The sequence below is a fragment of the Haliotis rufescens genome, unplaced genomic scaffold (genome assembly GCF_023055435.1).
Source record: "Haliotis rufescens isolate VD_foot unplaced genomic scaffold, xgHalRufe1.0.p SCAF_6, whole genome shotgun sequence".
Classification (NCBI taxonomy): Eukaryota; Metazoa; Mollusca; class Gastropoda; order Lepetellida; family Haliotidae; genus Haliotis; species Haliotis rufescens.
In genome coordinates, this window is record NW_025964334.1 from 35,839,410 (window position 1) to 35,866,548 (window position 27,139).

A 27,139-nucleotide genomic window follows, 5' to 3' on the forward strand; every position below is an offset into this window, starting at 1 on the left:
GTATGTGGTTTTGTTTTAAGATTGTAGGTTATGAATACTGTTGTCATTGTTAGAGTAATATTAAGCAGAGCTCAAGGTAACTTTTTGAGAAATTTGAGTTTTTACTCGAAGGTTTCTATTTTAATTGGGTTTTAACATTTTTTATAGGGTAACCAATATTTTTTCACTCATTTATTCATCTCTCTATTGGGTTTTCCCCAAAATGAGTAAGGATTTGGAGATTTTAAAAAAAATTAAAATAATGTTTCATATGTATATAAGGGTTCTAACTATAGGCTTGACTCAGAAAGTAAACTAGCTTATAATTGTGTTTTGGAAATTAGCTCCATTGTACACATGCTGAAAATGATTCATTGGGTATTTACGCATGCTGTTTTTATGCATTTGAGTTTTTCATTAAATGTATGCGTTTCTGTACGCAAGTTAATTGAAAGTTGAATATTTTTGGGGGGTATTTTACGAAAATACACAGCTTATCCATAGCTCTGATTAAGAGTTTTATGTGTGACAGTCCTTGGATGCTGAGATGCGGGCTCTGTTATAGTTGCACTAAGGATCAAGCTTTGACCTACTGTAACTGATTAATTTTGTTGTGTTGCCGTCAGTAAACATTAAATCTACTTTGCAGTCTTAATAATTCATTTTTAAAAAAGACTTATCACAGGGGACTAGTATAAACCTTTTTTCACTAGTTTGTAGCTGACAAATTGCTGAACCTGTTTGCATAGTTTTGACCTAACAAGCCAGAATGTACCTGAAGGGTTTTACGCTACGCAGAAATGTGTGCCCTGTATGCACAAATGTATAGAATGGACGCACAAAAAATATGTATTGCATCCTGAGGGATGCACAGTAATATTCATTGTACTATATTCTTGACAAAATATATAAAGTTCCTGTAATTAAAGTAATTATTAAATACAACAGTACATTACACTACACCATTTTATTACTTTACAGGACGCTCATATTTCCTTTGAGGACCTATGATATTGCTTTTGTAGGTCAAGGTAAAACCCTGTACCAGTCATACAAATTAAAAGCAACAGCCTTTGAAATTAAAGACTAGTCCTCGGCGCAATTAAGTAGACTCAGGCTAGCAGACCAGCATGAATATAGGGGGCTGCTTTGAATGGAATGATAAATAGAGCCAGTGTACTTCCTTAATGAAGCGGGGATGGGGTAGCCTGGTGGTTAAAGCGTTTGTCTGTCGTGCAAAAGGCCTGGGTTGTTTACCTGCAATGTGTGAAGCCCATTTCTGGTGTCCCCCACTGTAATATGACTGGAATATTGTTTAAAAAATAAAATAAAACCATACTCATTCACTCTTGGGTAGATAAGATAGCAAGAGTATGGATTCTGGTGTTTTGTGTAAGGGGTAGGAATTAGCTATAGAAACTCACATTTCAGCCTACACCATCACCACTCACTCACTCACTCACTCACTCACTCACTCACTCACTCACTCACTCACTCACTCACTCACTCACTCACTCACTCACTCACCCAGACTCACTCACCCAGACCCACTCACTCACTCACTCACTCACTCACTCACTCACTCACTCACTCACTCACTCACTCATCCACTGAATTTCGTACCAGACACAAAAAGCACTTGATGTTAGGATCATTAATGTAATTTTAAGGTGTAAAAGATAATAGCAGCTGGTAAAAAGTATGTCGTCAAAACGTGATACATTCAGTGTCGCTTCGAGTTGGCTGCATCAGTGTATCACTACGTGGCCCTGCGGTAAAGGGAGATCACTGTTGTGGTCATATCAGTATTGATGTATGGTGGGTACCATCACTTTAGTATGACAAGGTGGCAGACCAATCGAGTGCTGATAATCAGGTCTCCGTCCTCCAGGGACGATATTTGTCAGTGGATGCAGTCTTCGATTAGCATTGCTAGATAAATCTCACTTATCAGGCCCTTGCAAGGATTTTGATGCCACGTTACCTTTGTGAAAGTAAAATAATTAAAAAAATTGTATTCTTGAGTTTTTCTAGTCTAGTTCTGTCTGTCTTTTTCCGATGATTATGGAACTGGATGAAACAAAATGCAGGCACTAGCTTTATCCGTAAAAAAAACCTGTATGAATGATTAAAGGCAATATAAATATTTTGACACCTACGTTCCCCGCGTTGACCCTGTGACAGAAGAAGGTTCTCGTACAGGATGCTCGCTTGGTGGACAATATGGAACAGTAAAGCTTTTTAATATTTCATGTGACCTAGTAAATATTTCTAAGATGATGCATTTCAAAGAATATATTACATAATAAAACTGATAGGTTTAAAAATATCTTTGTAACCTCCATCCCTATTGCACGGCGCCTTGACTCGCAAGCAATGTGCAGTGATTTATCTAGATGTGCTCAGAGGTTGATATTTAGCCCAAGTCTGCAGCAAATGTCAATAAAAATTCCCAATTTGGAACTAATTTTTTCTTGTGACAATGTATTAATACATATAACTAGTAGCTAAATTTTATGGCTTTATAGAACTAACTTGTATTTACGTATAACAAACCAATCAATAGGAACAGGTTTAATGCTTCGTTTTATATTATTGCATTAAATGCAAACTCAAAATAGTTTAGAAAGTTCTATAAAATCCCTATCTGTAACAAAATAACCATTTTTCCCAATTTGCTTGCCAGGGGCACTTAGTAAAAAGTCCTGGCTAAATCCTAGAATGTGTTTGAAATTGTGCGGGGGTTCTCTGTTTAGTATTTTGGGCGGTCGGGTAGCCTCGTGGTTAGAGTGTTCGCTCGTCACCCTGAAGACCTGGGTTCGATTCCCGACATGGGTACAATGTGTGAAGCCCATTTCTGGTGTGCCCGCCAACATATTGCTCGAATTTTGCTAAAAGCAGCGTAAAGTCATACTCTCACTCACTGTTTAGTTTTTGAATCTTGGTACCCTTATGTGGACAATGACCCACTGTCTCCCATGCTTAATTAACACTACATTGTCAGCAGGCGTATTCTGTGCAGGAATCCCCACACCAGTTCAATGATGATGCTGATCTCCATAACATTTTGAGCTATTGAGTATTTACTCACAAGTTATCATTCACACTGGGTATTCACTGAATACTATTCAGTATTATTTTCCTGCCTTGAATTCAGTCTGTTGGGGAATGATACACCAGTGAGTTGACATTTTTAGAACTAATTCTGCTAAAATGCTGTTTTAGGTGACTTCAAATTTGTATCTGATTGTGTTCCAGCCCCAAGTGTGTGACACTTAGTTTAATCCCAGGAGCAACATATATGTCTGATTAACAGGAAATGAGTTCATATACATGTTATGCCTGCATTCAATCAGTAAATAAAGATCTTTAAGAAAATACAGATAGTCAAGGAGAAAAAGATGCATTAAGCAATTACGCACTGTTGTTATACTGTTATTTTAATGAAATTGTCATGCCTATTTATACACAAGCAACTCAAAAGTAAGGTGTAATAGTGATATATATTTTGCATATTTTAGGCCAATACGCAGCTTGTATTGTATGTGGAGTCCTGTTCTGTTCAGATTATTTAGGAGCATGACAGCCAGCATGCGTATCAGCTTGCTGTTTCTGTTTGGAAGCGCAACTGCCAACGACTGACGCTAATTTAGAAATAATGCTTACACTGAGAACTGAACACCCAATGTCTCAAGCTGTATGCTATCTTGCGGTTTCAGTTACACAATCTAGGCTTATTATTTGGTCCTCAACCCAAAAGATTCAATTGCTTGTTTGTTGAAGGAATGGCTGTGTGATATGTGCAATATGGTCGTAATAGAATGAGACCCCAATCTACCATGTTTGTTGTAATAGCTGTGTCGTAGGTGCAATGTAGTGGTGTGACATCCATGGCTGTCGCGGAACTGTGACATGGGTAACAACTCCAAGCTGACTATATAGACCTCTATAGGCCGTCATTCATCATTTTGGCACTTATTTTTTCACAATAAGTTTCTATTGTTGTGAGACGTTAAATTGTCTGTTCTTACCACCAATGACAGGATCATGACAATGGTCACAGAATTCATGATAACAACAAGGAAAATATATTTTTAATCGGTTTTTATTACAAAACTTGTATTTATAGTTAGGTCAATGGTTATTATTCCATGATAATCAACTTTTGTCTTGTGATTGAGTGTTGAATAGAAACTAATTTTGAAAAACAGGTGCCAAAATTATGGTTGAAGGACAATGGTTTTTCTATATCCTACTGCTTCTGTTGGGAAGCCTTGTATCATTCTGCTTCTGTTGGGAAGCCTTGTATATCCTACTGCTTCTGTTGGGAAGCCTTGTATATCCTACTGCTTCTGTTGGGAAGCCTTGTATATCCTACTGCTTCTGTTGCGAAGCCTTGTATATCATTCTGCTACTGTTGGGAAGCCTTGTATATCATTCTGCTTCTGTTGGGAAGCCTTGTATATCCTACTGCTTCTGTTGGGAAGCCTTGTATATCCTACTGCTTCTGTTGGGAAGCCTTGTATATCCTACTGCTTCTGTTGCGAAGCCTTGTATATCATTCTGCTACTGTTGGGAAGCCTTGTATATCATTCTGCTTCTGTTGGGAAGCCTTGTATATCATTCTGCTTCTGTCGGGAAGCCTTGTATATCATTCTGCTACTGTTGGGAAGCCTTGTATATCATTCTGCTTCTGTTGGGAAGCCTTGTATATCATTCTGCTTCTGTTGGGAGGCCTTTTATATCATTCTGCTTCTGTTGGGAGGCCTTGTATATCCTACTGCTTCTGTTGGGAAGCCTTGTATATCATTCTGCTACTGTTGGGAAGCCTTGTATATCCTACTGCTTCTGTTGGGAAGCCTTGTGTATCATTCTGCTTCTGTTGGGAAGCCCTGTATAGCCTACTGCTTCTGTTGGGAAGCCTTGTATATCATTCTGCTTCTGTTAGGAAGCCTTTTATATCATTCTGCTTCTGTTGGGAAGCCTTGTATATCCTACTGCTTCTGTTGGGAAGCCTTGTATATCATTCTGCTTCTGTTGGAAAGCCTTGTATATCCTACTGCTTCTGTTGGGAAGCCTTGTATATCATACTGCTACTGTTGGGAGGCTGTGTATATCATACTTCTTCTGTTTAAAGCCTTGTATATTGTACTACTTCTATTGGGAGGCCTTGTTTATCCCACTGCTTCTGTTCAGAGGCCATGTATATCCTACTGCTTCTATTGAAAGCCTTGTATAGCCTACTGCTTCTAGTGAAAGCCTTGTATATCATTCTGCTTCTGTTGGAAAGCCTTGTATATCCTACTGCTTCTGTTGGGAAGCCTTGTATATCATACTGCTACTGTTGGGAGGCTGTGTATATCATACTTCTTCTGTTTAAAGCCTTGTATATTGTACTACTTCTATTGGGAGGCCTTGTTTATCCCACTGCTTCTGTTCAGAGGCCATGTATATCCTACTGCTTCTATTGAAAGCCTTGTATAGCCTACTGCTTCTAGTGAAAGCCTAGTATATTGTACTGCTTCTCTTGGAAAGCGACTGCTCATGTTGTTTTAAGCCTCATGTACATGTGATAACTATGTGACGAGTGTTGTTCTGTTTGCAGACACAGATCCCTATGAGGATATACGTGCTATGTGGGAGTTGCCTTACACACATCAGATACTGAAATTACTGACACCCAGACTCCGCTTCTCCAAGCTCACAATACAGGTAGGTGAACTACAGAGCCTAGTGCCTTAATATCGGGACACACACCTAGGTGTTTGACGTTTGATGCATTGCGGATGTACACCTTATAATGTGATACACTGTCGTCTGTGGTGCCACCATTAGCCGTACAGAGTTGCATCCCTTGGGCGAACTAGAATTTTGTGCCCATGTGTTTGAATCCCAGATTCGCCCAGATTATGACACTGGGTTTGTCAGAAGTGTTCATGACAACATCTCTTGTGGCTGTCCACCTTAAGCTGACATGTTTGAAGCAGGATTGAACCCAGCTCACTCGGGAACTAGGGCCTCATTGGATCAGACATCATTATGTATACCAGGCAGTTGATATATTTGCGTAAAAACTATCATGATCAGTGATATGCATTCAGTATAAATGCATAATTTTGTTACAGAACAAATATCCATATTAATATGATTTTATCAATATTGGATGGCAGTACACATTTTGTTACCATTGATGGATGATACGCATGAGAAAGCTATTGAATGTTTTACCTTGAATTTTTATCAGTATAAGTTATTATTACTATCTGAATTCCTTGGATAGTTGCCAGCGAAGTTAATACACAGATGCTGACATACACACACTTCTTCCTTTGCAATTCTTCACAAAAATGGAACTTAATTAGAAAAGCAAAAATATTTCACTCTTCAAATTAAAAAAAATCTCAAAGACTTTCAGCTTGCAGAATATAAATTAAAAATAGGCCAAACAAAAGGTGGTGCCAAGGCCTGCCTACAGCAGAGCCTGAGTTGAAGGTGTTAATCCCTCTTATCTCCAAGGTATTTTGCTGCTAGTGTTCCGGATATATGGTTGGAAATACAATCGGAGAAGCTGTCTCGCGAGGGGCGACTTGTGGCAGCTTTACTGCAATGCCATTGACTCAGAACGAGGATGTGATGGATTTGTTGCTATGGAAAACAGCATCTTTTGCAGATGAGAAACTAACAATGAAATTAGTTTGTCCCATTTTTTTGAGTGGGACTGAGGACATGAGATCTGCTGATGCACTTTGCGGAGGTTATTCTGCGATATTGCCTGTATAAGATGCGGTCCGATTTTGATCTTGTAAACACCATGTTTGATGATGGCGTTCGAGGGTTTCGTGAAGAGATGTTTGTTTGAAGTTGACAAGCTGTCAAATAGGATTTCTGGTGGCAAGTTATTTTGGTACAATTGTGGGTGGGAATTGTGAAATAATGAAATTGATTTTGTCAAGTTAATTTGACCAACCAACGTGTAGTGTTCATTTACTAAATAAGGTCAGTAGTGGTACCACACTGTGAGGTTTCCAGTGGAACTACACACCATCTATATTTTTAAACCCCATTATTTTCAAAATTTTCTCAAGAAACGCAAAGACTGATCCCAAGAAAGAAAGAACAATCTCATGTGTGCCTCCAAGATTTAGTATGTCAGGTTCTTCCGAGTTGGGTAACATTGATTTAATCTGCAATTAGTTTTAGTTCTTTAAGTTCACTAAAAATTGTGTAAGTTGATGAAAACCTACCGTATGGTGACAGCTAAAGTATGTTTGCAGAGGGCTGTATGTAAAAAATATAAAAATATGAATATATGTATTTGAAAAACATATGATTCTGTAAGCTAGTGTATTAGTTACAACTTCAGATGCCAGTGTAGACACCGCCACTAGTCTGATAGTCCGAGACTAGTGAATATTTCAAGGGACTAATTACTTTACGTTATCTACTACGTTAGATAAGACCAATAGTGTCTACCCCTGTGTTTCAAGAGTTCCATCTTGTTATGCCTTGTATGATAGGCGCCAATTACTGGGACACTCATTTTAGCAGAGGCGTATTTTCTTGTCTATGAAATATGAAGATTGGGCAAATGTGTCGGACAGAATCAAGAATGATCAGAACTATGATTGAGAATAATTCAGTTGGTAGTCACATTTCTTTTTGAGCATGGGTGACCCCAGGTGCAGAGTTGTGTCCCTTCATTGCACAAGGATGAGCTGGTTGTGGGCTTGAATCCCAGGTTTGTTCTGATCACAATTCTTGGTCAGCAATTATCAATTCTCATGGGTTTCACCCCATTGCAATTTGGACTTCTAAAATCAAGCTGGTATTACTAAAATACATTTCGATGTGATGCTAAAACCAATTCACTCACTCACAGTTTTCTGCTTAGACTTGACGTAGTAGCCATAATCAAGGTAAGAATAATTTGGTTAATTTGTTTTAACTTTGCAAAGTTCTGCAGTATGTTGACAGAAATGAATGCAGAATTTGCCTACCATTCTTCAAAGCAGCTGTGCTTGATTATTCAGTTGAACATCATTCAGACCGACTCCGTGGTCTAGTGGTAGAGCAGAAGGTGGGGGTTCGATACCCGACCGCGTCATACTTAAAGAAGTTACAGGTGGTACTTGTTGTTTCCCTGCCTGGAGCTCGGCATTAATGGTCGAAAACAAGGACTTGCAGGCTCTGAGTTAGTATGCAGTGTCTGAGTGTTACTGCGGCATGGTATCTCAGTTGGCTAGCACTATAAACTCGGCATTAGTCCGGACTAGTGCAAGCGGCCACACACACTCACACATGCATGTACGCATGCACGCACACATGCATACATGTCGCAATATAAGTTCAATAATCTTGAACTTGACATAAAACGCCATTTTACTTCACTGAACATCATTCAGTACAATGATACATAAAACAAATACGCTATTGATTGCCATTGCTATATCTGTGTAGCCCTGTACTACATAATCTCGTGTCTTGTTTGGAGACCATGCAGATGTTTCCACTGAATAATGACTAGCAGCTAATCATATTGTGTGAAATTCAACACATTGCCGTTTTTAATTTCCTTTCCTGGCGCAAGCTGATTGCACAGAAGATGAGCATGTTGTATGTGTACAATGTGAAACTGTATTGAGTGAAACGTTGCGGGGTGTTTGTATGTCGGTACTTTTGTTAAGTATCTCAGCCGATCGAGGTTAGTTGAATAGTGTACAAAAATTGATCACGCTATCTTTCCAAATGTCCCACATGGATCTGTGTCTTTTCATTATGCATACAGTTATTGAATTTTGGTAACTGTCACTTCTTGTTCTGAGAATATTTGTTATGGCGTCTGCTCTGTTTTTTGGCTAGTTGCACAACAATAATGTGCCGATGTAATGAGGTTATTGATGGTAAACTGATGGGCTGTCTTGAATTGCTATTGGTTAGAATAAGCTTGTCTCGACCAATCAGTGACTATGATCAGTCACCCAGTATTTTGTGTATTCCAATGAAGATTTCAAAGGTAACATTAAATTCTTCATTTGAAATTGCTGATTTCGCATGATCATCATCACACTGTATAAGGTAACACCCAGTTTTCAATTCAGGGGTTTCAAATGTAGATTTTCAAATGTAGCCAATCAACAAAGTCATGGTCTTATGTAAATTTGATACCAATGGACCAATCAGAATGCAGGATTCTAAAATGTCATGGTGGAATTTTCAATACTTTAAAGGAGCATGGGTGGTTCAGCTTGCTGTGCAGAGTTGCATCCCTTAGTTTCTATGATCTGCTGATAGTGGGTTCAGTCCCAGATTTTCTCCAAAACTGATCCTTGGTTCGTCAGTACCCACAACACAAAGGACCTGTCGCCATGTTATTGGAAACTGTCCAAACTTCAAACACAGGTATCAGTTGTCTGAACATCAAGTAAAAAAAGTTCAATCAAGTGCTGTCAAATAGTACATATATACTACTCGAACAAAGTTAAAGGACAAACGATTCTTATTACTGTGGTCAGATTAACTGAAGTAGTATGGACGGATTTGGTGTTCTTTCACTTCTTATGAGTAGTATACTGGACAAAAAATGTTAAAAATCATGAATATTTGGGAGGATATTTTTTGTAGTGAAGACTGAGCATACAACTACATAAGAATATTTAAAAACATATTAATGATCCCTAACTTATTTTGATCAGTATACATATCCTCCCACTCTACTCTTGAATACATACACATTTGGTTGAACATGATACTATATGTCCACAGCTATTTGATTTTAATGCAGGTATTTTAATTACACCACACTTGTGTACAAGTAACCATGTACGATATTGTCTTTAGGTTTTTATGTTGTTCTAGCCACCGTCATTGCAGACGGCCACTGTACACCCAGTGCTCCTTGTGTCATTATACAGTGCAGAAGATAGGTATTTTCAATGTCAATAAACGAAGAAAGCCCTCTTTCTTTCCTCAAGCTAGAGATTCTACTTTCAGACTTATTTTTGTTATCTTGAACTATAAATAGTTTTAAAAAAACCTCTCTTCCCTGGCTTGGCTCAATGGTCTGTGTTTTCTAGACGCTGATTTCTATGTAAATGTAATTCTGTTTACCTGTCTCTGCGAATGCAATAATCATCTTATCTTAACCAGTCAAAATATATTTCGCAACCCTCGGGTGATCTGGCCTCTAATCTCTAAGATGTCTTAGTCGTAGACTTCTTCTCCTGTCGATACCAAATGACTTGGTCTATGTCCGAAGTGAGGCAGACGTCGCACAGTTTGCTGTCCGCTGGGACCGACCCCGTGGTGTTGTGGACAGAGCGTCTGCCCGGAGAGCGGAAGGTCATGTTCGATCCCCGGCTGTGCCATTCCAAAAGACGTTAAAAGACAGTTGTTGGTGCTCGGCTTTCAGGGGATAAAACAAGGACTGGTCTGCTTGGAGTCTGGTGTATTCATGTTAAACTGCGGTATGGTATCTCAGTGGGCAAGAACTGTAAATAATCTATGTTCTATGTAATAATCTGGAATGCGGGCGATGTTGCAGTTTTGTCATTGATAATAAGACAAATACAGGGAAAGGATTAGTCCTGCGCCATGTCTGTGGAATATACATATATATATAGAGAGAGAGATATATTTTACTAAAAGCCTAGGCAAGTCTAGATCAAACTAAACCAAATCTAGTTTTCTTGATTCCACAGCAGAAAAGGAAAGGTTCTTATGAATAAAAAATGTTTTCATACACTACGGAAGGATTTCAATTCTTAGTTTTACATTTAAAATGAAACCAATGCATTTTGCAAATACAACTTTATTTATGAAAATAACGAATTTAAAAAACAAGATAAGGTTTGTTTCCAACTTGCCTGCCATGATCACTTTAGCTGACAATCTCAGATAAATCACTACAACTGGTATCACTTGATTTTCCGTCACCTCATCTCAAGGCCTGACACTCCATCCCAACCCTAGAGTCAGTCCCCCTCTCGCTCCCATCATCCACTGTCCTTTCTCCATCACCCCCACTTCCTCTATCACTCGCCTCCCTCCCCCTTCCCCACCCCTCTCCCTCATGTTCACCCCCAGGTTGACTTGACATTATGTCTTCCCTGATGCCATCAACAGCACCTCCCAAGTCATTGCACTGTTTGTCTTCCAAGCTCCTCATAATGGCCCCTGACAAAGGCCAGAGAGCTGGCTGAATAGACCATGGCTTCGCCTGGCTCTGTTTGAATTAACAACTTGTGGAGCCCTTTGAATTAGAGTGGCTGGGAGAGGGGAGTGGGGATATTAGTGTCCACATATCTGAATGTTGTTGTCAGCCATATTGGAGGGAGAAACTGTCTGTAGGTGTGTATATAGATGGCTTGTGTGCCCAGAGATTGCGGGGATTTGGCCATGGCTGCCACAGACAGGTAGCTGTGTGTTTGCTTTTGGGTTGTTGATCTGTTGACACTGAAGGAGCTACAAGCTAATGTCTCTGCCGGCTTTTACATTCCCTCCAACACCTGTACCAGCGTGAGTAAACATGTCTCTGCACACAAACATGTCTGACAAGAGCCCTGGGGGCTGGGATGCTGGCTCTGTGTGTCCAGCTTCCTGCCTGGCCTTCTGTGTTGTCGGACTTCCACCGTGGTCCCTCAGGCTGGGATGCTGGCCCCATGTGTCGAGCTACCTGCCTGGCCTTCTGTGTTGTCAGATTTCCACCGTGGTCCCTCAGGCTGGGATGCTGGCTCTGTGTCGTGCCACCTGCCTGTCCTTCTGTGTTGTCAGATTTCCACCGTGGTCCCTCGCGCTGGGATTCTGGCCCTGTGTGTCGTGCTACCTGCCTGGCCGTCTGTTGTCATAATGACTTGGTAGTCCCTTTGGGGCTGGGATGCTGGCCTCCCTGTGTTGACAACTTACTTGATAGTCCTTCAGGGTCTTGCCTCAACTGAACAACCAGTGGATCCAATAGATGAAACCCAAATCCCTCACCCACTCTCTATACAATGTACTGGTAATGATAAACATTCCTTGCGGACAATATTAAAATATTGTACACATGATATCAATACACGTAGGAGTGACAAGGCAGCGACATATCTCGGATGAAAGGTTTACTGCTTTGTATACAAGATGATCTCTTCTTTTCTTTACTTTGATAATAAACCACTGACCTACAATCTGTTCTGCCCAAAAAATGACAAATTGCTTGATGTTGACCAAGTAGCTTAGAGAAATTAGTTAATATCTGCCGACACATGACAAATAGGTGTGCATCGCTGGAGATCCCGAATTGGGGGGAGACGGAGTTCAGAGGTCAGTTTAGATACCCGCGTTGCTTGACAAACATTGTCGGGAACACTAAGACGGTGTTGTTGAACCATGTTGCTATATGATCACTCCGCAAACACCGGCTCTACGCTACACCATCTCAGTTGGGGAGGGTATTCCTAGTGGCACGAAAATACACACTTTGGACGAAAATACCCAGCAATTTTTTTGTTGTGGCTGAAAGACGATATGATAATTGAAAACTCGGTCAGAAGGGAAGATTGGAATTGCTGAGCAAGTTTTCTTCAGTTTTAGGATTCAGGATGAGGACATTAAGTGAGATTGAATTGTAGGTGTGTCTGATTATTGATCTGTATGTGTGGTATACACTTGAGAGCAACAAGGGCTTGAGATAGCCTTATGGATGACTCGGTGTTTTTTATTAGATGGGCACAATTGAGCGCATTCATAATGCCTCCTCAAATGAAATACCCACTCACTCACTCACTCACTCACTCACTCACTCACTCACTCACTCACTCACTTACTGACATGCAGAAAAAAACTGAAATTCTGTTCTAAAGCAGCGTTAAGCCACACTCGCTTGCTCACTCTTTTCCTCACTCATTCACTCACTCATTCACTGACATGCAGTGACACAACTGAAATACTGTTTTAAATTAGCAGCGTTACGCAAACTAGCTCACTCATTCACTCACTCACTCATTAACTGACATGCAGTGACACAACTGAAATATTGTTCTAAAGCTGCGTTTAACCAAATTTCTCACTCACTCACTCACTCACTCACTCACTCACTGACATGCAGTGACACAACTGAAATACTGTTCTAAAGCAGAGTTAAACCAAATTTGCTCACTCACTCACTCGCTCACTCATCACCGATATCACCTCTACTACAGTTTATGACTCGACCAACTTCTGCAATAAAAAAACACAACCATTCCAGGCGCTCGTCCTATATCTCACCATCATAAGTAACCACAATAATTTCCCAGGACAATTTCCCAGGTCGACGTCGATTTTTTCCTTTGGTCTGGCCAGCATGGTATCTATTGATATCCACTGACCAGTGTTGCTCAGCTTGTTTTCCTGGCCAGGGTAATAGCTATCATGAAGAGTCCGCACGGTGCACTTGTTGTCTCATGACTGGTGAATAAAATGGTAATCATGACGTCACAGTGATGGTTAGCAGACATTAAGTATAGGAGCCTCCTGATCGGCTGCTGTCCAATTCTCTGCTCTGTTTGGTGAGGGTCTCCCATTGATCAGCGACTTCCATCCTGCTCGGTCATTTCCTACATGGTCTGATGATATATCTCGTGTCTGACAAGCCGGACCACAAATGCCCCTCGATTCATGGGGTTTTCAAAGGGGATATTGAAGTTTAGACTTCAAATATTTCGTGTCTCACAAGCTGCTCCACCAATGCCCCTTTATTCATGTGGGTTTTCAAAGGGGATATTGAAGTTAAGACTTTTAGTGGATGTTTGCAGTTTCCTGTAAAGGTTTTGAGAGAATGGGACTCGTGCTCTATTCATTTACATTTTCACAAATAACTTTTTACTATATTTCTTTTATGCTTTTCAAAGGATTCAGATTTCTTTTGAAAATATAATTATTGTTTTTATAATAATTTATAGGCATGCCTACTGACAAACCTACTGATTGAGAGCTCAATATTATATTACACTCAGAATTAAAATTGCATGTTATTTACCTCGGTGGTCTACAGGACATTAAATGAAGCGTTCACCAAATCTAGAGAGTTTCTATTATTTATTGTTCACTTTGAACTGCCAGACAGACATTGACACTTTGGAAATATGCCTATTTTCAAAGAAAATTGTTTTTACTGGATATTAATTTTTCAGAGCTAGATATAATTTCATAATTTCACATTATTTGGGATGAGCATAACTAGTGTTGGAATGTAAAGGTCTCTTTAGGTTGTACAGAAGTTCGGAAGACAGTAGAGTAGGACTAGTCGTGTAACGATATGTCGAACTATCAATATGTGACAATTGTTTGGCCTATGATAGTACTATTTAGAAAGGAAATTTAAAACACCAGTAGTATTGTTGATAGCATGCATTACAATTGATAGTTTCAATAGTTGTAGTTGGTTATAACTAAACTATAAATTATGCTATTCTCAAACCTTTTTGTGTGTTGGTCAGCAAGGATTTTGACAACTGCACATTGGAGTTACGTCCCTTTGATTTGAGTAGAGACAAGGAAAAAAATGGCCGACTTTATGATGTCAGCAATATTCATTACCATTACATTGATTAATATAGTTATCAAGCATTAAAGTTGGTTTAGTATCGTAGTGCTATTACAATATTCGACAAGTATTGCAGTGCTATTGCAGTAGTGTGGGCTACCATTGCAGCAGTGTGGGCTACTAATGCAATACAATCGCAGTTGTAAAAATAGCCCCAATAGTAACCTCCATTAGTTTGAATCACACTGATCCCAGTGAAATCTTCCTGGAATAGGACAGTAATTGTCCAGAGAGATCAGAAATCAGAACTGTGACTTTGAGGTCATCATGGGTGGTCCTCAAAGGAAACAGTTAAAGTAGATGCAGTTTCAAAGTACTGATGTCTACAAATATTAGTTATTCTGTAAGTGTATAAATCAACATTTCCTATGTAGACCTGCAATTCATCATTTATATATACTAAATGTAAACCAGGCCGAACCACTGAATGTTGACGATTGAATTTTCTGTCTTCACATTGTTCATCTTAACCACAGTAATCTTCACAAATGTCAAAATTCTACGTCATATAGCTGGAATATTGCTGAGTGTGTCGTTAAACAACAAACCAACCAACCAACTTTACAATAGTATATATGTATATTAAGGCTGCATACATTTATTAATGTTTTTCAAAAGTGAGGAGGGAGGTAGAACTTTTATTTTTTGGGATTCGATACAAAAATGATCCGAGAAGAACATTTGTTTATAAAAAAATGGTTCCACCAACAAACAACTGGGTACACGCTGAAGTCACCTCTCCAAGATGTCAGTAGTCAAGCATTTTATTTTATTGATAACAGTATGCTTCAATTGTTACACAAATTTGCAAAATATAATTTTCAGTATTGACAGAAGAAATGGCTGACAAGCAGTATTTGTAGTTGCATGCCGATCCCCGAGGAACTTTCCGCTTTGTTTTTGGCCTTATTATTTCAGTTTTCAGAATCGTTGGTTATCTGAAGATTTGTTCTTACATGCAAAAGGACAAATATCTTAACCTACAAAACTAACGGTATTGAAAAGGACACCATGAAATTTTAACAAGTACAAAAAGTCTAGAATTCTGCAGACAACGTATGACAAGAATAAACATGATCTCATCCTGTTTAACCTTTTGTATTAATGCTGGTGAACTGACTCCCTCGGCAGACCTTCTACGTCAAAATTGATAACACATCTACCAAGTTCATGCTTCTAAAATTTCAAAGGTTGTTACTTTTTTACAATCCAGTATTATTAAGGTCATAGTTTGTGTAGCTCTGTTGGTCTGGGCCTTGATGATATTATTTAATTGCCAGATAAAATTAATTTGAAATACCTTGTAAATTTCCTGTTCCAGAATGATAACCATAGTCTGTGTGATGATATGACAAGATAGTCATAAATAGGACATGTCACTTCTCTCTGTACATTTCATTTTATTGATCTAGTTGATTGTTTTTGTTGGTTTTACAAATATAATTTCTCTCAAAATAGCAAAGTTATCATAGATATTTAGATTATGTGCTTAGTTGAAAAGATGCTGTTTTGAACATGTTTTTCAAGTATTATTCAGTTTTATTTGTTTGGAAAATTAAGTTCTTTCAACCAGAGAAAGATTGTTTGTTTGCTAGCTCCTTCATGTGTGTTATCTCTTCTCTCTTTCTTTATAGCGACCACAATATACGTCCGTCAGTCCGTCCTTTGGCCTAGTGGTTAGAGCGTTCGCTCGTCACCCTCACGTGGGTACAATGTGTGAAGCTCGTTTCTGGTGTCCCTGCCGTGATATTGCTGGAATATGGCTAAGAGGGACATAATACAATGCTCACTTACTTACTCACTCACTCACTCTCTCTCTCATTTGCGGAAGAAAAGTTGAGTATCATAATGCATTGTGATGCTGTTAGTCATGACTTCTCAAGATGCGAAGGTCATCTGTTATTTGAGCAAACTGATGGATATGTGAGCCTACTTAAATTCTCTGTCACAATTTGTCTAAATAATTCATCAATTTGAAAATAGTTCAGTTGATATTTTCTTTGAAATGAATGTGGTGATACATATTTTATATTTAACTGTTGTTGCGTCTTCGTTTTGTGGCGGGGGCACGGGTGGCCCATTCGTCTAAGGCGCCGCAATTCGCTGTACAGAGTTGCATCCCTTGGACACGCCAGAAACCTGTGGTTGTGGGTTCGAATCCCGGTTGGCCCCGATTATGTTTCTAGGTTTGTCAGCACCATCCCCCTGCTCGTGGGTTTCACTAAAGTGGTAAAAGTCTAAGACCTGCATAACTTCGGACTTTCCTCCCACATTAAGCTGACACGCTGTGATATAACTGGATTACTGTTAAAAGCGGCGTTGAACCCAACTCACTCACTCACTCACTCACTCACTCACTCACTCACTCACTCACTCACTCACTCACCAGATTTAAGGGAGAATGGTTCTGTGGTCCATCCTATTTTCTCTCACTGCTGTGGGGTGTTGGCTGCTAGTCTGGTACACCTTCGTTGACCTGTTCAAATGTTAAGCATACAATATCAGTAAATCCTCTCCCTCATCCCACTGGGTAATCGCAGCGTGTCACTCAATCGATAACGTGTTCCCAAATGTGCATCCTCCGTGTTATGAGAGAAGGGTAATTGATCATGCTTAAACCTGATGAAGTGCCGATTTTGTGGCAAATCTAGCACCAGTTTCTACCCTGATAAAGAAAGCTTGAGAACGAGAAGATGTTCAGGAAGTTAAAAAAATTGAAGGAATCATATTTTTAATGACCTTGTGGACTCACCCAACGAAAATCTGGAGAATTTGCATGACACGAGCAGAGCTAAGCTGAGTTTGATTCTATATGAAGGTTTAGGTGTGGCATACATTTTGTGATTTCCTGATTGATCACTTCAGGAAAATAGCAAGCTGAGAGAGGTTCCGATTTATGACGAAGGCAAATTGGGATTTGTTCATTAAGGTTGAAAAAGTTTTGGAGTTGAGGTGAAATGGGGTAGAATGATGCATTCCAGATTGTTGCACTTATACAGGGATGTGTGTGTGGAAGGGCGTGGGTGGGTAGGTGGATGGGACTGCTTGTACTACTCTGGGTTTGTGCTGGTTTTATGGTGCTAGCCCACAGAGATTCCATGCCACAGTTTAACATCAATACACCACTCAGACACAGTATACAGACTTTACGCTGACCAGACCTTGTTTTGTCCCCTAAATTCGGAGCAAAAGGTAGGATAACAAGTACCATCTTTTAACATCTTTTGGTATGATGCGGCCGGGGATTGAACCCCTGACATACCACTCCCTGGGCAGAAGCTCTATCCACTGGACCATGGAGCTAGTCGGGAAGTATTGCAGGGTTGTGCTAAAACATTTTAAACAGGGTGGCAGTTGGGTAGCCAAGTGGTTAAAGCATGTGCTTGTCATGCAGAACTGAGAAGACAAAGGGTTACTTCCTCATCAAATAGGGGCGGTCGGTCTAGCCTAGTGGTTAAAGCTTTCGCTCGTAACGCTGAGGACCCGGGTTCGATTACTGACATGGGAGCAATGTGTGATGCCTATTTCTGGTGTCCCCCACCGTGATATTGCTGGAATATTGCTGAAAGCGGCGTAAAAACTCACTCACTCACTCACTCACTCACTCCTCATCAAATACACATTCTGGGATTCTGGGTTAGGATTGGTGCCAAGCAATCTCTACTTGTTGTAAGAGGCGACTAAATTTAAAGGGTGGTCAGACTCCGTGATTTGTTTGTGTCCTCATACCCTGCTCACAATATCAATCACTGGTTTGTCTGGTCCAGATTGTTTACAGGTCACTATGATGTAGCGGGAAGATTGCAGAGTGTGGCGTTAAACAGAAACAAACCAGTCCATGAATACATCTGTCAATACTATGTGAAGTGTTCTATCAGATTACAACTAACCAGAGTAGAACAATAGGACTAGTCTGTTGAAGACATCTATGAAGACTAAGAACTTGGGACCTTTTCATTAATTTCATCTCTCAAGTGTGACTTTTTAACTCAGTTCATCTGCCATGACTACAAAAGTGTGACCCTTTTTATTGAAAACATGTATAAAAGCAAAGAGACTGGTACAGCACTGATCTATTGAATAGATCTATCCAGACAAAGAAATGGGACTGTTCAATGCATCTTTCCAGTGGTAAGAAAGGTAGTCGAGTGCTGTGTTATTGCCAGCAAGTCTCGCCACGTGTTGCCGATATCACTTTCAAGTGTTCTTCAGGCTTTCAGCATGTGCAGGGCCTAGTCTGGGGTGCTCTGATTAGTGGCAATGTCACTTCCAATGTCAAAACATTACACTAAGCCAGGGGATGCTGTATGGCTCAATGAGATATATCTCAATGTCAGATGGAGGACCGACCAACTTGAGCAGACTGGCACCAGTTTCATGGGCATCTACAGCTGTGCCCTGTGTACGCATTCAGGCTTCCCCAGCACTTTAGTTTGGTCCAGGAAGTTCAGGGGCAGAATAGGTCCCTGTTATTTTGTTCTTGGCCAGGAATTTCAGGGGCAGAATAGGTCCCTGTTATCTTGTTCTTGGCCAGGAATTTCAGGGGCAGAATAGGTCCCCGTTATCTTGTTCTTGGCCAGGAATTTCAGGGGCAGAATAGGTCCCCGTTATCTTGTTCTTGGCCAGGAAGTTCAAGGGCAGAACAAGTCCCCAGTATATTAATCTTGTCCAGGAATTTCAGGGGCAGAATAGGTACCAAGTATATTAATCTTGTCCAGGAATTTCAGGACAGTATAGGTCCCCAGTATCTTCTTCTTGTCCAGGAAATTCAGGGGCAGTATAGGTTCCTAGTATCTTTTTCTTGGCCAGGAAATTCAGGGACAGTATAGGTCCCCAGTATCTTGTTCTTGTCCAGAAAATTCAGGGACAGTATAGGTTCCTAGTATCTTTTTCTTGTCCAGGAAATTCAGGGATAGTATAGGTTCCTAGTATCTTGTTCTTGTCCAGGAAATTCAGGGACAGTATAGGTCCCTAGTATCTTGTTCTTGTCCAGGAAATTCAGGGGCAGTATAGGTTCCTAGTATCTTGTTCTTGGCCAGGAATTTCAGGGGCAGAATAGGTCCCTGTTATCTTGTTCTTGGCCAGGAAGTTCAAGGGCAGAGCAAGTCCCCAGTATATTAATCTTGTCCAGGAATTTCAGGGACAGTATAGGTTCCTAGTATCTTGTTCTTGTCCAGGAAATTCAGGGGCAGAATAGGTCCCTGTTATCTTGTTCTTGGCCAGGAAGTTCAAGGGCAGAGCAAGTCCCCAGTATATTAATCTTGTCCAGGAATTTCAGGGACATTATAGGTTCCTAGTATCTTGTTCTTGTCCAGGAAATTCAGGGGCAGTATAGGTTCCCAGTATCTTGTTCTTGGCCAGGAAATTCAGGGGCAGTATAGGTTCCCAGTATCTTGTTCTTGGCCAGGAAATTCAGGGGCAGTATAGGTTCCTAGTATCTTGTTCTTGTCCAGGAAATTCAGGGGCAGTATAGGTCCCCAGTATCTTGTTCTTGTCCAGGAAATTCAGGGGCAGTATAGGTTCCCAGTATCTTGTTCTTGTCCAGGAAATTCAGGGGCAGTATAGGTTTCCAGTATCTTGTTCTTGTCCAGGAAATTCAGGGGCAGTATAGGTTCCCAGTATCTTGTTCTTGTCCAGGAAATTCAGGGACAGTATAGGTTCCTAGTATCTTGTTCTTGTCCAGGAAATTCAGGGACAGTATAGGTGTCTTGTCCAGGAAGTGTACTTTAATATTGGATGGTCCAGATGGCTGCTCAGTCTGGACCACTCTTTCAATCTATGTTTGTATCAAAGAGGAAGTTATACCTTTTGATAAGAATGCTTGAAGGTGTAGTTATCATGAAGACATAACATGTTTGTTTTATCAGTTTCCAACATGGGTTTACTTGTGCCAAAACCAGTTATGTCAAACTGGTTTCCTTCTACCTGAGGCAACTATTTAGGAACTGGTTGTGTCACACATATATCTCTTTCTGGAACAAGTAGTTTCAAATTGTTTTACCTTTTCTGGAACAGGTTGATACCTGTTTTGTAGTAAGTTTCTGAAATGATTTTTAGAATTCTAAAACGGCATTGTCTCATTGAAGCAACCCATATATTTTCAACAACTGATTGGACTATTTTTGTTTTATAACAACCAACTCCATGGAAGGTTGGTGGTTCGACCTCCTGGCGATGTCATACCAAACATCATGAAAAGATGGTACTTGTTGTTGCGCTGCCTGGCGCTCGGCATTATGAAGGGGATAGAGCAAGGACTGGTGGACTAGGAGTTGGTATGCTGTCGGGGTAGGATATCCATGTTCAAACTCGGATGTGGTATCTCAGTGGGTGAGCAATATAAATCCTTGCACGCACACGCTATACACCTCCTTACCTCTGTTTTGCTAAATTGATGTGGTGCGTCAGGAAATCGTGCAATGTTATAAAACACTAAGGAAACGCAATGCCAATTTTATAGAAATAGACATGATGTTATTCTTCCTTGATTTTCTGTAGCAAATTGTCATCATGATTTGACTGAGGCACAAATAGCAGAGAGGACAGTTAGTATTGATCACCTGCCACTATGGTTCCCTAGAGACGACAAACACATGGCTGCACATTGTGGTGTCATGCCAGTCAAAAATATGAACATATCAAACTCTTCAGAATTAGTTTTTACTCCAAAAATTTATAAACAGCTATAGTATATAGATATTGAAGGAAACAAAATTTCAAATTATAGATTTAAAATTCAGATTTGAGGCAAATGAGTACTTATACTACACCTTTGACATTAATGTTTGTTTGTTTGTTTGATGACATGCTGTTTGGTGACTGCAATACTGTTCAAAGTACCGTGCACTGTGATATAGCTTGAATATTGCTGAAAGCAGCAGTGAAACTCAATCACTCACTCACTTTGTAGTTTGCCAGCTACAAATAACAGAGTGATTCAAACTGGTAGGGCTCTTTGAGATGTATGGCATTGTTGGACCAACAGAACTAGTGAGTGAGTGAGTATGGTTTTACGCCGCTTTTAGCAATATTCTAGCAAAATCACAGCGGGAGACACAGAACTAGATACATTTTTAAAAATAATTCCATTTATCCCATGATGAGTCTATCATAACTGGGTTATGTGTGATCAAATGATATGTTGTTGAGTATAACCTTCCATGGAAGTCTGATCAAATTGATTTGGTTATGAAAGTAGTTCTCACATGACAATTCCACCATGTAAACAATGTTCATCAATTTGTCTTGTGTGACAGAAGAAAGCTTTGACATTATAGGAAAACAATAAGTATGGGTCATTATAGTAAGAAACTGATGTATTTCAATCGGAAACCCTGGATAGTAGGGACAGAAAGAGATGGGAAAGTTGTTGCTGAAATTAATTTCCTGATTATGTCCAGTTAATATACCAAGTACTGTCCTAACCTTTATTGGAAAGTCGGAGGACTGTCATAAAATATCTTTGACGTATGATAGTGTAGGAAGAAGTAAATGTCACTAATCAACTCCAGAGAGTCATATGCTACTAAATATAATGCTTATTGGTTGTCCAACTTTCTCTGAATCTAACAGGCGTGGGGTAGCCTCGTGGTTAAAGGATTAGCTGGAATTTTCCCAAAAGCGATGCAAACAATACTCACTCTAAAACAAGTTTTAAAAGATCTTCAAAGCCTTTCATGAATTTGTGACTAGTTATTAGGACAAAATCATCAGGTGAAAGTTTGTGATTGGTTCAGTAGAAGATTAGGATTGATTAGCTTGTTGTGGGTTTGAATCCCATTATCACCCGGATGAGAACCTTTGGGTTACCAGCACCAAACCTGCTGTGCTTATTTTTTTCTTTGAAAAACTTCTACAATCTGCATCACAATTTTCCCCCCACATTTGAAGGTCCATGGGTGGGCCAGTCATCAAGCCGAAGACTTACTAACTGCCTGAAGCATCCACCTGGCCAGTTCTTCCCCACCCCTGGACAGACTTCCCCTCTGGAATTGAGGTGGGGAAGGTTCAGCCTAGGCCAGATCTTCCCCTCTCTTCGTTCGAACCTAGAACAGCTCTGTCTGGTCCTAGGCCAGATCTTCCCCTCTCTTCGTTCCAACCTAGAACAGCTCCGTCTGGTCCTAGGCCAGATCTTCCCCTCTCTTTGTTCCAACCTAGAACAGCTCCGTCTGGTCCTAGGCCAGATCTTCCCCTCTCTTTGCTCCAACCTAGAACAGCTCCGTCTGGTCCTAGGCCAGATCTTCCCCTCTCTTTGTTCCAACCTAGAACAGCTCTGTCTGGTCCTAGGCCAGATCTTCCCCTCTCTTTGTTCCAACCTAGAACACCTCCGTCTGGTCCTAGGCCAGATCTTCCCCTCTCTTTGCTCCAACCTAGAACAGCTCCGTCTGGTCCTAGGCCAGATCTTCCCCTCTCTTCGTTCCAACCTAGAACACCTCCGTCTGGTCCTAGGCCAGATCTTCCCCTCTCTTCGTTCCAACCTAGAACACCTCCGTCTGGTCCTAGGCCAGATCTTCCCCTCTCTTCGTTCCAACCTAGAACAGCTCTGTCTGAAATATAGTTTAACACATATAATATGCAAGTATCTGAAGTGTTAAATGCAGTGGTTATGCTAAGAAATACTCATACTATGCTGTTTTCATAGACTAAAATTCTCAGGCTATTGTTGTATTATAAGGTATATTATATCAAAACTACATAATTTGTCAAATATGATGTCTGACATCTCGATATAAAAATCTTCAGGTTCAGGTTCTGAAGGGGGTCCCTAGCTATTTGTAACATTATCAATGGGAAGATTTAGCCGAGGTAATGTACAACATGAGGGAAAGATCTGACATAATAATTCAGTTTGGTATCATTACATTCATTATTCACTAGATCAACTTCTTCATTTTTTTAAATTAAATATTTTTCTTTGCTAAAAAAAACACTCACTCACTCACTCCTTATAATAGATCTTCCCTCCAAGTCACCTCATCATTGGAAATCAATAAGGTTAACTTGCTTTTGATACTTTGTCAAGGATTTGAAATTTAAAGGAGCTGAAAATTATTCTTGGAAAATATTTTTCCAAAATAAAAACAGCTCTTTAAAGAAGTTAATGGACAAATTTGACTGAATTGATGAGAACTTAAAATCTTATCCATTTAACCTTGAAGGAAGTAATGTGTAGTTCTCAACATGTTTCCTTGTAATCGAAAACAAGTCCAGGGTTTGCCATTAAATATGATTTATATTACTTAATCATTAAATATTACTAATACTTAATATTGCCAAATATTATTGAATATTACTACATATACTAAATACGGCCAAATATTACTAAACATTGCTAGATATATCCCCAATTGTTAAATATTGCCAAATATGCCTAAATATGGCCAAATATTACTTAATGGTATTAAATTTACATATGGTGTAAAATATTCCAGTTTACATTTATGACATTGCTTGTTGTTGCCTGTAGTGTATAGAGCACTGTGTAGAGCATATTGTTTTTTAAAACAAATCTTATGACTGCATGGGTTTTTCAAACTTTTGAGTCAGTCTAATGTAGTTGTGTGAACTTTACAACATGTATCATAATCATTTTTGGTTGTCTGCGAAAAAGATTTTCCAAATGTTATGAGAAAATATGAGTCATCATTTATGTGTAATATAAAGAACAATATGTAACAAATAGCAAAATATAATTAGATCAATTTATTAGTCAGTTTGTTGGGAAAATACAAACCATTTTGTACTTGATAAGTTTAAGAATTCTCTTATAATGAAAGCCTTACGTATTTAGCAATTATACATAAACTGGTCACCATTTAAGGAAATTCAACAAAATGACAAGTCTTATCTTAGAATTGTTTGGGATAAAATCTTTTTTCCTCATTTCTGCAAGAACTAAACTGAGCATAATATAACAGCTGAAGCCATGAATGATGTCAGTAGTGTTTACAGTGTCCCTGTGCCTTTTACACACTGAAGTCCATGTCCCAGTTATTTGCACTCAACCAACCCACTTTGCTGGGGGGAAGGAACAGCCAAGGGGAGGCAACTCCGACAGGAGCTGATAACATGTGTATCAGTAGGCCAGAGAGTTTGTGGTGATCATATTCCGTGTGTGTCTTCTGAAAGTGTTGTACCGCGACAACCTGGAGCATTTGTCACAGGAGGTTGTGAGCATCTAGTTAAGGAAGTTGTGTTGTGAATGATCAGCTCCTGTTCCACGGAGCCTGTGTAGTTCTCAGAGCCTCAGTTTGAGAAATCGATGGTGGACACAGCTATCATGCGGTGCGTTGATCAATAAGACTCTTGTGTCTATTGTCCCCAGACTAGCGAAGTCAGTGAAGCAGGGCTACTTAGTAGGTCAGATAGACCCCAGGCTGTCACAAGGGTCAACCTCACTCTCTTCAGGACAGCTGGACAATAATTAATGGATTATGTGACCATGGATGTTACTGCAGAACAAGGCAAGTTGGCCCACTCTGGCATTGGACGATATTATATGATAGGATTTATCATGACAGTTTAAAGGGGAATGACAAGAATCATGTAATGTCCAACAGTATTCATGCTATCTGATTCACGTTCTAGACACTTTTTGATAGCGGTATAAAATATTTGATATGTCATTCAGTTATGTCAGAATATTCTTTGTTATTTACATTTCGCTAAATGGTTACTGGTCGTAATATTTTTTTTATGTCTTTGAAACGATAAATTGTGATCCTTTATTGAAAAAAGCTGGGAAGTGGGGGCGTAATGATGCTCCATGTGATTTCAACATGTCTTTAGTGGAGGGTTTTATTTTGGGGAATTCTGACAGTTACGCCATCCACACAAACGGTGTTGTTTGGTTGGCAGAGGGAGCTAGCAACACAGTTTGTGGCAGCGGGCTCGGAGAAAGAGAAGCTAGCAAATAAAGGGAGTATGCCTCAGCGAGCTGTTGGAAATGCCTCTATAAATAACTAGTGGATTATCTGGCTCCCAGAAACACTTTAGTCTAGCCCAGCTTGCAGCTTTCACACAAATTGTGTCGGTTGGGGGAGTCAAGTTCATACTTCGGGGGAAAATATTTGTTTTGGAAAGGATCTAAGGAAGAAACAAGACATTTTCCAAAATTTACGAACTTTCCTCATATGTGGTGTGCTTGGCTATTGAATTTTCATAAATAGTTCCGAGATATCGATCAGATTGATTTCGACTTAAACTGCATTGTTTGAATTAAGTTTAGCTGTGAATTGATGAAATTGCTAATCTAATTTGTGAAGAGTTTTATCTGTTAAGATTTGGCCGTGGGTGTTAACAATTGTCATGGGATGACGATGTCTTGAGGAAGTGTTTTTGTTTGTGTTTTTTATTGTTCCAAATCCAGTTAGACATAGCAGTAATTCCCTGCTGCGTTGTGATAATGATTTCTGTTTCACCTTTGTTGCTGGGCAATGTTTTATGTCAATGTTGAAGGAAAGAGTCTTAAGTCCTGAAATACCTATGTGAAGATATTTTTCCATATCTCTGCTCTGAAAAATGTTATTTTGGCCCTTTAAAGTACTATATTATTTCATATTCATTGGAAAATACAACAATGAAATATTTCATCATTGATCTTCGTGTTCTGTTCTCCTGACCGATTGAGATGAACTATGGCTATTAAACTAAACATGTTTTTAATTATTCATCAACATGTACTTAATCTTAATTACAATCATGAATACCATCCAAAAATACTGTCATAGTGCTGGAATAGTGCCGAGTGCGGCGTTAAACAACGAACAAGCCATCCAAAATGATGCTATATTCTGATCATTTTGAAAACACATATCCCATGAGGCACAGAGATAGAATAAGTAAGGATGGTGTTTGTCACTGAGATCAATTCTTGCAGTTAGATTTAATTAACGTCTGTGTTCTGTGGTGTGGTTGATCTTGTTGCTATTGACGAGTGATCAACATTTGATGGCATCTGTGACAGGAAGATGACGTGTTGTCAGTTGACACTCAGCCAGCCTAAAAGCTCGCAAATTGTGCTTATCAACCACAAGGATCAAATACTATAAATTATTCATTATTTGGTTTTCTTCAGTACGTAGAACGATCAATTGGTTCTTTTGTTCATCATTACTAACGATTGTGTGGTATGAGGTCTACATTCGAAAGTGGGTAAATGTTTCAGTACTTTTTGCCTTTCAGATCTTCGTATGTATGTGGTATTTAGTCCTTTAGGAACTGGTATGGGCGTTTATTACATATTAACCTTTTGTTTAGGTGAGATGAAGTGTGGCATGATCTTCATGTTATGTGTTCAACTTGGAATATTGTGCTTGCATGGCTTCACTATCAGATTTCAAACAAGGATTCTTTCCAGTTGTATTTTGTTGAGAGAGTCAGGTAGCTGCCTGGGCTAAGTGTCGGTTTGTCGTGCCGAAGGCTGGTTCAAAACCACACATGGGTCTTTCTATGATTTGAAGTTGTGGTATTGTGTAGAGGTAGTGGGGTAGGCTACTGGTTAAACCGAGTTTAATTCCACACTGGAGATCCTGCAGTTCCTTGACACTGGAATAATTGAAGGCTGAAACAGTTGCCTTTTTGTGAGTTCAATTTGTATTT

The 27,139-nt window shown here is 39.7% G+C and overlaps 1 protein-coding gene across 9 annotated transcripts in view; it reads left to right on the forward strand.

Moving 5' to 3' along the window:
- LOC124148530 (trithorax group protein osa-like) overlaps positions 1–27,139 on the forward strand; it is a 140,119-nt gene that overhangs the window by 43,315 nt on the left and 69,665 nt on the right. For 7 of the 9 annotated variants that reach the window (XM_046519646.2, XM_046519647.2, XM_046519648.2 and 4 more), the window contains one exon: positions 5,585–5,691. In XM_046519646.2, the coding sequence (XP_046375602.2) occupies positions 5,585–5,691 (107 nt within the window). Of the gene's footprint in view, positions 1–5,584; positions 5,692–20,850; positions 20,870–24,626; positions 25,003–27,139 lie in introns of those variants that run through there. The other 2 variants (XM_046519654.2, XM_046519653.2) reach the window with 2 other exon arrangements.